The sequence below is a fragment of the Pongo abelii genome, chromosome 18, assembly GCF_028885655.2.
Source record: "Pongo abelii isolate AG06213 chromosome 18, NHGRI_mPonAbe1-v2.0_pri, whole genome shotgun sequence".
NCBI lineage: Eukaryota > Metazoa > Chordata > Mammalia > Primates > Hominidae > Pongo > Pongo abelii.
The window spans coordinates 56,497,929-56,510,167 of record NC_072003.2 but is presented as its reverse complement, the minus strand read 5'-3'; the positions used below and the strand labels follow the sequence as shown (position 1 = coordinate 56,510,167).

Genomic DNA, 12,239 nt, shown 5'->3' with positions numbered 1-12,239 from the left:
GGGTTTAAGGTATGAACTGAGGGTCAGGTGGCCAGTCAGAATGGGTTAGCAGACATTTTTTATTTTTTTGAGACGGAGTCTTGCTCTGTCGCCCAGGCTGGAGTGCAGTGGCACGATCTCGGCTGGCTACAACCTCCGCCTCCCAGGTTCAAGCGATTCTCGTGCCTCGGCCTCCCGAGTAGCTGGGATTGCAAGTACCTGCCACCATGCCCGGCTATTTTTGTATTTTTAGTAGAGACAGAGTTTCACCATGTTGGCCAGGCTGGTCTCGAACTCCTGACCTCAGGTGAACCACCTACCTTGGCCTCCAAAAGGGCTAGGATTACAGGTGTGGGCCACCACGCCCGGCCTAGCAGACATCTTTGAATGGACGTAAAATAGATATCCGTGGGATCTGGAACAAAGATGGTTACAAAGACACAGTCGGGTGTGACAGCTGTGACCAAGGTGACATCAATTATTACTAACTAATTTATTTATTTATTTATTGAGATGGAGTTTTGCTCTTGTTGCCCGGGCTAGAGTGCAATGGTGCGATCTCGGCTCAACGCAACCTCTGCCTACCGGGTTCAAGCGATTCTCCTGCCTCAGCCTCCCACGTAGCTGGGATTACAGTCATGCGCCACCATGCCTAATTTTTTTGTTTTAGTAGAGACGGGGTTTCTCTATGTTGGTCAGGCTGGTCTTGAACTCCCGACCTCAGGTGATCCGCCCGCCTTGGCCTCCCAAAGGGCTGGGATTACAGGTGTGAGCCACTGCGCCCGGCCTATTTATTTTTTGAGACGGAGTCTTGCTCTGTCGCCCAGGCTGGAGTGCAGTGGCGCAATCTCGGCTCACTGCAACCTCTGCCTCCCGGATTTAAGGGATTCTCCTGCCTCAGCCTCCTAAGTAGCTGGGATTACATGTGCGTGCCACCACACCCGGCTAATTTTTGTATTTTTAGTAGAGACAGGGCTTCACCATGTTGGCCAGCGTGGTCTCGAACTCCTGACCTCTGGTGGTCTGCCCGCCTCGGCCTCCCAAAGTGTTGGGATTACAGGTGTGAGCCACCACACCCGGTCAGGTGGCATCAATTATGAGTTACTCTGTTTAGCACCAAGTGGAAGATAGGCATTTTAAAAGGTTTGCTGAATTACTGGACTGAGTTGTTTAGTCAAGCCCTGGTCACACAGCTCACAGCAAACTCAGAGAGTTTCTTCATGACCTACTTTCTCTATATACCACACATTTCTGGACAAAATGAATTTGCCTACCCTTCCTAAGTCATTGATGGAGTGGAGGAGGAACACACCTTGATTTAATCTGTTCTGGTTATCTATTGCTGTTACAAACCACCTGAAAATTTAGTGGCTTGAAACAACCATTTTGCTCACTAATCTGTAATTTGGGCAGGGCCAGCTAGTCTCTATTCCAGTTGGTGTCGGCTGGGGCAGCTGGAATGGACTAGAGGAGCTTCCTCCAAGTTTACTCACATGGCTGGCAAATTAGTGGTGGCTCTTGGCTCTCAGTTGTGGACATTGGCTGGAGAACTGGGGCCGGGGTTTGGGGGGTTTCAGTTCCTCTCCATGTATAGGATTCAGGGGATTCTTGGGTTTTCTCACACCATGGTGCTGGGTCCAAGAGCAAGTGTTTCAAGAGACACTGAAATGTAAGCTGGCAGTCACTTAAAGGCCTGGTACTGGAAACTGGCACAATATCCCTTCCACTGTGTTCCACTGATCAAGCAGACACAGAGCCACCCAAATTTAAGGAGAGTAGACATAAACCTCATTTCTTGACGGGAGGGATGTCAAATAATTTGTGGCCATCTTTTAATCCACTTCACCACCCTTATTGACTCTAGGAACAAATGGGGATAAAGATAAAAAGTACCCACTCACTCAAGGATGTATCAGATAGTGTGCTAAACATTTATAAATACATTGTCTCCTTTTGAAATATTTGAGACCCTATAAAAACAAAAAACCGGTATGAGGTGGGTAGTATCTCCATTTTACAGACTGGGAAACCAAGCATTAGTGGGACCTGGGTCCAGTCCCACTCCAAAGGGCCTATTTCAACCATCATGCTATATAGCCCCTAATCCCTGGGTTGTTAAACCATATTCTTGGAAATCAGAACGTTTTCTCCTGAATACAGAATGGCCTTTTTCCACTTGTAGCAAAAATTAAAAATTGACTTGAATATACTAAATGTTTTTCCATTAATACTCATTTTTAAAATCCTTTGATTGGGGGTTGGCACTAGGAATTCTTCTGAGTGAATAAATAGCAAAAGGTAGATGATGGGCAGTATTGGAAAGAGCTGATCTTAGGTGGATGGTTTGTTTTCATGGATACACATTCAAGACGGTTGAAACTTGTGCAAAAGTCATTTTCTGCTAGTGAAATTGTGTCAGTTTTGTGACTGAATCAGTTTCCTGGCACTCTGCAAATGGCACCATGACTTTCTTCTGCTCTATGTCATTTTAAAAAGGGGCCAATTCATTAAAAAACTTTTTTTTTTGGCTGAAATGCTGGATTTCCTCAATGAATCACCTGACAAAATGCCATAATTTTTTGTTTTTCTCCCTGGTAACAATTTATCAGTAGTAAAAGTCTAGCTTTTAATTTCTCTTAAATGCTTACATTCAGTTCAGAATATGGATGTACGATTTTACTCTTCCACATAGCTTGCTAACCCCTAGTTTTTTCTTTGATAGGGAGTTCCTGTCTTTCCCTTTGAGGTGGCTCCAAGTTTACAACTTAGCTTCCATCCTGGATGATTTGATCAATTTAATATTGAAGCCCTTTTGTTTTATGATCTAGAAGTTAAGAACAGGAAAAGTAAACCACCTTAGGAACAAAGTTCCAGGGTAGATTTTTAGAAAGCTGTTAGGCTCCTGCATTCCTTTGCCTGGCAAATTATTAATTCCATCTATTTTTCCTTCTCTTCACTAAATGTACAGACTACCTTTAGTTTCAGCTGGACCACACATTTCTTTACCGGTCTATTTCCATTTTTTTGCTTGTCCTTTACCCCCAGCCCACCCTACTCCTCCATTCCATTCTCCAAATAGAAGCCAGAGCCATCTGTTAGAATTATCAAGGCACTTCCATGCTTAAACACCTTTGCTTTCTACTGCACTTAGTATAAAATAGAAAATCCTTCACATAGCCTTCTGAGCAGTTCCCTGGCCTCTCCAACACTGTAGCATTACCTGTTCTACTTACTTGCTTCCTATTTTTCCAGTTACAGGGGCCTTCCATCAGATCCCCAAACCCACTGAGACCCATTCTTCCTCAGTTAGTGCCTTTGCCTAAAATGTTGTGTTCGCCTAGCTACCCAGTCCTAGAAGCTAGTCCTGTCTCTGCCAGGCTATGTCCTACTTCCTCCTCTAAGTTTCACTAATGTTACTTCCTCAGTGAGGTTTCTTCTGACACTCCCACCACCATCTAAATTAGGTCCCCCTCTTTCTCTCTAGGACCCTATTCTTTTCCACTAAAAATCTGTTACAATAAACACAAATATATTGTCTTCTCCCCACCTTAGGAACAAACTTCAAGGGTAGATTTTTAGAAAGCTGTTAGGCTCCTGCATTCCTTTGCCTGGCAAATTATCTATTAATTCCATCTATTTTTCCCTCTCTCCACTAAATGTACAGACTACCTTTAGTCTCAGCTGGACCACTTCCAAATTACTGTTAGACATAATAATAGACAATAATTAGACAAGCTTATTAGACATAAGCTCTACAAACAGATATTTTGTATGCCACATAGGCACAGTGCCCAGCACATATTAGGTGCTCAATAACAATCTGCTGGATGAGTAAGTGGCCTTATTCTTAATTCTAATACTTGATTCTCTCCTACTCCCAAAAGTAGCCCTTAAAGTCTGAGAGTATAATGTCTTGGAACCTTAGCAGTATACACCAATGAAAGTTGTGAAATCTTAGTCAAAAAAGGCAACAGATGTTTTATTCTTCAATGCAAATTACTGTATTCACCACAAGCTAAAGAAGAGAACATGTATCTACATATATATTTATATATATATATATATATTTTTGGATTTATGGAAGACTAAAGACACGGAAAAAAATCCAGCACCCCAACATGTACAGCCAGGAAAGAAATCAGTTCTGTAATAGGACAGGTATAATGAACTACAAACAAGAAGGGGTGGAAAAAGAAGAAAAAAAAATGTGCATTGAGTTTAAGACACTGTAAAACTCAGAAGACATATTTACTATTCAAGTATAAACTCTGTAAGGACTTGGCATAAATTGAAAGGCAGCTGCTGAGGTACACCATTATAAAAGAAGTTCTAAGAATTTACAATTCTACCTTCCAATTTCCTGGGAGAAAAAACCAAACTCTTGAAGGTCTTCACCAGAGACCCTGAGAGGGATTAACACTTTTGATGAAGACATAGTCAATAATTCATGATTGAACTTACTATTCAAAAACATGTATTTATTTAGAACAATAGAAATACGTGTTCTCAGACTGTCCTCTAGAATTTTTGAGACTATTAGTTCAAGAATTTCAAAGTATATTACTTGTAAAAACAATACTGATTAAAAAAATTTTTTTAACAAAAAAACAGAAATCTGATTTGATGGTACCCTAAAAATACCCTAAATACCAAATTTTCTCCAACCTAACATTACAGCTAATTTAAGAATTCTTCCTTCATTGGTAAAACATTTTTTCCTCATTAAATGTGGGTACTGAAATTGGATAGAAACACTATGAATGTGAAAATACCACCAATTTTCTGCAGTAAAAAAAAAAAAAACCCAAAAAACAAAAAAACAAACAAAAAACCTAGAATGTTCTTTGGAATCACTGAAATATCACAAACTTGGGTTTTTTCTTACAGTCTGTGCACCTTCTTTCAGGTTCTCTGTTTTGCTTGTAGTACTGTGTGATTCTAATTTTTATAGATTCAAGTCTTGCAATGCAATATCCATGCTTGACACACTCGTGTCTCTGACCAGTGAGAAGTTATGCATAACCCAGAAACGCTGTCATTTACATCTCCATAAAGACTTCTGCCCCAAATAAAAACTTCAGAATGACACAACACATCCTGTGTTAAACAATCAAATGAACCCAACATGGAGGATTCCAGTGTGATTTCAGTACTTGGGAGGGCATTGTCTGCTATGGTTTTTCATGGAAGTACCACAGGCCTGGCTGCTAGCATTCAGCTTTCCTTGGCCTTAAAAGGGATTTTCTCAGGGCTGGCAAGTTGGATTAGATTCTAAGAGAATTTTGTCTTTGACAAACTACCATTTTTAGCATAAAATCTGGCCATGGCTATAAGTTTCAATGTGTGTACAACCGATTAGAGAGTTTTTTTTTCTTTTTCTTTTCAACATTGGCTGGAATTGAGTAGAAAAAAGTCCACGATGCCTCTTCACATGTGTCATGAAATATGAGAAATCTGTCTGATTCTAGATACTATTTCTTTACGACACAATGGGCAGGTCTCCAGCTGCAAGGCACAATCCATGCACAGGTCACTGGGGAGAAACACAGAAAAGTCAGTCAAGTTAATGCTTCAAAAGGTCAAACTCCAACTGCCTGCCAACTAAATCTAAAATGTTAACAAGTTTGTTCATTGAAAGGGTTACTAATTATACATGGTTTAAAAGAATGAATATGTAAATAAAAAGTAAATCTTACATTTCTGATCCTCAATTGTCTTAGTCTGAGGAACAAGTAAAAAGTTCATATGCATTCTTTCAGACACTCTATATGTGCACAGCATATACTTACAGATGTGTACATATAGGTAGGGATATAATATTTCTCCCCAGAAAGCTAGCCATTTATCCCAGAATCATTTACCAAACAGTCCATCTTTCACCACAGTTTTGACACAATGCCTTTGTCATATGGTAAATTTTCATTTTTAGTTAGTTCTATTTCTGGGCTTTTATTGTATTCCATTATTCTGCCATTCTTGTCATATAGTAATGGGACCAAACTATTAACATTTATTTTAATGTATTCTAAGATGTGGTATGGTTGTCGTCTCCCTTTCAGAATTTTCTTGCCTTAAATTTTAAATCAGCATGTCAAGTTCCAGAAAAAAATCACGTTGCTCTTTTTATGTTGACCAAATTAAACTTACAGTTTAGAGAAAACTGTCACCTTTACAATACTGAGAGGTCCTCCTATCCAAGAAGAGACTCATTTATTTAAGTCTTCTGTTATACTCTTTGGTAGTTTAAAAGTTTTTTTCATATACGCTCTACATATTTCTTGCTATGTATTCTTAGATAGCCCTTTTTTTTAACCATTGTAAAAAAATTATATGTTCTAATTGGCTGCTATTTATACATATAGCTAGAAGAGCTACTGATTTTTGTGTATTTTGTAAGTCATAGTGGTGACAGTAGGCATCCTTATCTTATTCCCAACATCTCTTGAAATGCTTCTCATGTGTCACCATTAAAAAGATGCTAGCTGGTGAAACCCCGTCTCTACTAAAAATACAAAAATTAGCTGGGCATGGTGGCAGGTGCTGGTAATTCCAGCTACTTGGGAGGCTGAGGCAAGAGAAATCACTTGAGCTCGGGAGGCGGAGGTTGCAGTGAGCTGAGAGCACGCCGCTGCACTCAAGCCTGGGCGACAGAGCGAGACTCCGTCTCAAAAAAAAAAAATTAAATAAAAATAAATAAATAAATAAAAATGAAAAAATAAGGAGATACTAGCATTTGGCTGAAATATATGTGTTTTTTATATTGTTACGGAAGTATCCATTCATTCCTATTTTATATTGTTTTCGTCCCTTCATTCATTTCTGTTTTGTAATATTTCATCCATTAGGAATGGATACTGAATTTTAACAAATGCTTTCTCAGCATTCTTGAAGTGATAACTGCCCCTTCTCCTGCCTCTGGCCTATTTGAGTAATTATATTAAAGATTTCTATATTGTAGGCTGGGCATGGTGACTCACACCTGTAATCCCAGCACTTTTGGGAGGCCGAGGCAGGTGGATTACTTTAGGTCAGGAGTTCGAGACCAGCCTGACCAACATGGTGAAACCCTGTCTCTACTAAAAATACAAAAATTACCTGGGCCTGGTGGCATGCGCCTGTCATCCAAGCTACTCGGGAGGCTGAGGCAGGAGAATTGCATGAATCTGGGAGGCAGAGGCTGCAGTGAGTTGAGATCACACCACTGTACTCCAGCCTGGACAACAGAGCGAGACTCCATCTCAAAAAAACCTGCCCTTGGCTGGGCTGGAGTGCAGTGGCACGATCTCTGCTCACTGCAACCTCCACCTCCCAGGTTTAAGCAATTCTTTGTCTCAGCTTCCGGAGTAACTGGGATTATAGGCGCTCACCACCACGCCCGGCTAATTTTTTTTGTATTTTTAGTAGAGATGGGGTTTCACTATCTTGGCCAGGCTGGTCTCAAACTCCTGGCCTTGTGATCCACCCACCTTGGCCTCCCAAAGTGCTGGGATTACAGGTGTGAGCCACCGTGCCCAGCCTAAGATTTCTATATTGTACCATCCTTACATTCCTAAGATAACTCCCCCTGCCAGTCGTGTTGCTGGGTCTTACTTTCTAATATTTTATTTGGGAGTTTTAGATTTATATTCATTAAAAAAAAAAGTTTTTTCTTTTTATGAGTTTTATCAGCTTTTAGTATGATTACTAAAAATAACATTATGGTTTTCCTACTTTCTGTATGATTTGGCCAAGTTTAAATAGAATTGGGCTACCTATTCCCTGAAAATTGTAAAGAGTTCACCTGTGAAACTAGCCTTAGTACTTGTGGAAGAGAAGGCAAAGGTAGCTTTGATAACCATTTCAACTTCTTTTATGGTAACAGGAATGCTTAGATTTTCAGTCACCTTTGGGGATTGACTCTTGTAATTCATTTTATCCAGGTTTCCTTTCTTTGTCCCTATATCCCTTTTAAAATTGTTGTTGCTGCTCAAAGTTTAGCTAAATTTTCTTATAATTCTTTTAATGTCCTCTTCCAATTCTATTTTGGATATATATCTACTATGGAGACTATGATCATAATTAAGATACCTAGTTCTAAAGTTTTATATTTCAGCACTCATTAATGACCCCTTGTATTATGTGCAAGACCACAGGGCCAGAGAGCTCAAAGATGATTAAGACCAGATCCTGCTGTTTGAGATCTTAACATTCTTACAGAAACAAAGATCAAAAAGGGCATGAAGATATCCAACCTTTAAACTCTGCATCTGTCTGTGAGGCCCTGATAACTAAAACCTCTAAATATGCTCAAACTGAGAAATTCTGGGCTGTAGAAGTAATAGGGAGGATTAATCACAGCTGGAATCACTGTGCCTTTCTTTCAGAAGAGAGGCTGGTATAGCTAAGGGTGAAATGAGACACACTCTACTTCCTTTAAGTGCACAGCCAATTAGATAACCCGTTTCAAAAGACAACAAATGTAGAGAGGCAGAGTCAGGGGCCCAGGCTGAGTCATTCCTGGGGATGACAAACTGGGTCCATCACTCCAGGCTCTGGACCCCTGTGGAGCCACGTGACTAAAGCTATGTCAAAAATAAGACCAAGGCAGGGTATGGGATATGATGAATTATAGGTAGCTGGCTTGTAACATCAACTTGAGTGTTGCTCATAAACAATCGGCACACATTGACTGGCCAGGACGCCACATTGCCCAACTGCTCTTCTCCTTTCTAAACTTAGTTGGGCTAGCCTTCCTGGGGACCATCTTACTTGCTTCTCTTGCTGATGCTCACTCTGTTCTATAGGGTCCAGGCTGCCCTCTGAGTTCATCTCATACAACTGAAATTTAGTAAGATGACATGGAGGCTGCTAACTTCTCAATGGTTGACTGTAAATAAGAAGTAAATGAGGAAGCTCTGAAACTAAAAGAGTGCCCAGGAAGCTCATAAATAGCATTAAACCTGTTACATTTTGTGAAGCCAAAATTGTATGAAAAATACAGTACTGAGTAAACAAAACAAGAAGCCATCCACATCAAGCAGCAGCTTCTATTTCAGGTACTTTCTGGAAGACAGCCAGGTTCTACTTAAACTCTAGTTCCTCATTCAGCCTGCTTTAGATACAATAAAACTTGACGAACAGACATGGAACTAGCAATTCAAGAACAGTATGAAACTTTGCCTAATATAAAGTACAAAAGAGGAAACAACCAAACAAATCCTCTTACCTGTGTCCACATGGCTTCAATTGTGTGTCTGCTACCTCATCACAACAAAGGGAACAGCAGTTTTCTCGGATACTGACTTGCTTCAACAGAGCAAGACGCCTGTGCCTGAGTAGAAAAAGCAATTTGAAATACATTTTGTCAACAGGGGGCCTGTTAGCAGTGATGCATATGAAATGTTTTGAAAATGCTCTGCACCTGTGAGATATATTCCTTAAACTTTGTTCAGTAAGGTTTTCATACATGCCATCTCCTTTCAATCCTACAATCATTTTCTAAAGTAGCGAATGAAGGAGGTATAACCATTCCCATTTTATAGACAAAGTTCAAGGAAATGACTTATATAAGGTATGCGGTCAGGAATCAAATTCAAATCCTTTAGTTCTAAGTCCAGTGCTCTTTTTATGTTACCAGCAAATTTCAACCTTTTAAGTCACATATGTAAGAGTCTGCTCACAAGCATAGAGCCTTTCTCAAGAAAAACACACATATACAACTTTTTATACAATTTCAAGGGGTTTATAACAGTCCATTTTAGACTCCCTGCAAGTCCAAACACCTCAAGTTAGAACCCTTCCATTATACTTTCACTCAGCATGGAATGGAAGCAGACAGGCAAAACTGTTCTGCTGAAGGTACAGCCCTAATAGATGGGCAAGGGAAGCATGAAGCATGTATTCAGTTCACTTACGGGCTTACAGTGTGCCAGGCACTGTTCCAAGCCCTAGAGATTCAGCAGTGAACAGAGGACTAAAAATGTATCCCTGCCTTTGGAGAGCTTATGCTCCAGTAGGGGAAGACAGAAATAAACAAGGTAAGTAAAATACAGTGTTAAATGCTGATAAATACTATGAAGAAAAGAGAAAATGGGAAGGACAAGGAGTGTACACATCAGAGGTGGGGTGTTATTAAAACAATTTTAAATATGGCAGCCAGGAAAGGTCTCACTAAGGTAATATTGAGGTAAAGGGAGTGAGGAAGTGAGTTTTGTGGTTGTTTGGAGAAACCATTTTGGGTAGCAGGAACAGCAAGTGCCCTGAAGCTATCATAGGCCTGGTGTGTTTCAGGAGCAGCAAGGAAGCCAGGGTGGCTGAAGGAGCATGAGAAAATGGGAGAGGGTAGGAAATAGGTCAGAAAAGTAACACAGGGAAGGGAGAGGACAAATTGTACAGGGCCTGGGAGGTCACCGGAAAGGTTTTGGCTTTTCCCTTCAGTGAATAGGAAGCCACGCACTGGCGTCTTTTGAGCAGAGAAGTGTGTGATCTGACTTACGTTGTAACAAATCATTCTGGAGACTGTGTTGAATAGACTGAAGGGGATCTGGGGAGGAACAAGGTAGAAGGCAAGACAAAAATAATATAGGTAGGAAATGGTGGAGGCTTGGACCATGGTAGCAGCAGTGAGGGTGATGAGTAGTTGGATTTTGGATATATTCTGAAGGCACAGCCTACTGGATTTGCTGAGGGATTGAATGTGGAAATAGCAGAAAGTAAGGTGTCAAGGATACTCTACGGTTATGGCCAGGGAAACTGGGATGATAAAGGAGTTATTAACAGATGAGGGGCCAGGCACAGTGGCTCACGCCTGTAATCCCAGCACTTTGGGAGGCAGGCAGATGGCTTGAACCCAAGAGTTCAAGACCAGCCTGGGCAACATGGTGAAACCCAGTCTCTACAAATAATACAAAAATTAGCTGGGTGTGTTGGCATGCCTGTAGTCCCAGCTACTCAGGAGGCTGAGGTGGGAGGATCGCTTGAGCCTGGGAGATGGAGGTTGCAATGACCTGAGACTGTGCCACCACACTCCCGGGCAAGAGAGTGAGACCCTGTCTCAAAAAATAAAAAATAAAAATAAAAAAACAGAGATGAGAGAAGACTGTAGGAGAAGCAGTGGCTGTGAGTGGATGACTTGTAGCTGAGAGTGGGTATGTGGTGCTTCACTGTACTATTATTTTTTTCTTCTGTATGTATTTGAAATTTTCCATAATAAAAAGGTTAAAGAAAAAAAGAATGAATGGAAGAATTACAGACAGAGAGTATATACAACACAGAACAATTTATAAAATCCCAGTTAGTAGTAACAGGGCCATGATCTCCTACCCTGATGCCAGAAAGGAGTAATATTCCAATGAATATAAAGTATCACTGAATATACATTTTTGGAACACAGGATGAAAATATTAATGGCACAGAAAATGGTCTTAAGTAAGTTCATACTTAATGCCACAATTTACAATTAAGCACAACTGGAATGTTAAGGGCAGCAAGGTACAAGAAGGAGGTTGGCACTAAGGTGGCCACTCAATCAGGCTCCTGACAACTCTATCTTCTTGTTACTATCAGAGAAAACAGTCTAGAGACAGCATAGGATTGACCTAGCTTGGAATTCAGCTGTTCTTATTCAAGAAAAGACGAACTTTGGGTACAAAATTTATATACATGGTTACCAAGAGAGTATGTATAAGCTGCCCATAAAATGAGACTCTGACAGTTAACGCCCATTGCCATCTGAGTTTGGGAAGTTTTAATTCTGCAGGAGCAGTTAACTAAATGCTGAAGCATTTTAACTATGTCCAGTCCCCATGGGAATTTAGATGGATCAATTGTCCCTTTTAGGGTATATGTGAGAAGACTTATTTGTGGGCTTCATCCAAGGAAAAGGCAGGCTAGATGAAAAAGAATGGGGTATGATAGATAAGGGAGAGGTGTCCCCTCAGACTTTGGACAAGAGGAATTTAAAGTTCAGAATCTCTTGTGAGGCACCAAGGATGAGCCTGAATGAAAAGTTCTAGGAATTAACCTCAGAACCCTGAGCGGGAACATATGCAACCCTTATGTTCTTGGGCTATTACTGAGGCTCTGCTGCCAGTGCTACCATCTGCAGACAACGCTACCATCATTGTCCCATTTTCTAATTCATCTGGAAACTATTGAACCACTGAGACAGTGATTCCAAGGTGAAGCACAGCCCAGAGCACTGCTTGCAGATCTGCTTTTTGAGACAAAACAAGAGCTAGGATTATGTTACAGATACCTTCAGGGGCCTAACAGTCCGACAT

At 40.7% G+C, this 12,239-nt stretch overlaps 1 protein-coding gene across 4 annotated transcripts in view; it reads right to left on the bottom strand.

The window, feature by feature from the left end:
- Positions 1–3,939: 3,939 nt before the first annotated feature.
- Positions 3,940–12,239, bottom strand: part of RSPRY1 (ring finger and SPRY domain containing 1) — a 51,098-nt gene continuing 42,798 nt past the window's right edge. For 3 of the 4 annotated variants that reach the window (XM_009250753.3, XM_009250754.4, XM_063717085.1), the window contains exons 14-15: positions 9,185–9,289; positions 3,957–5,512 (exon numbers count right to left, since the gene is read on the bottom strand). In XM_009250753.3, the coding sequence (XP_009249028.1) occupies positions 5,416–5,512; positions 9,185–9,289 (202 nt within the window). In that variant the 3' untranslated portion in view covers positions 3,957–5,415. 4 annotated transcript variants of the gene reach the window in all.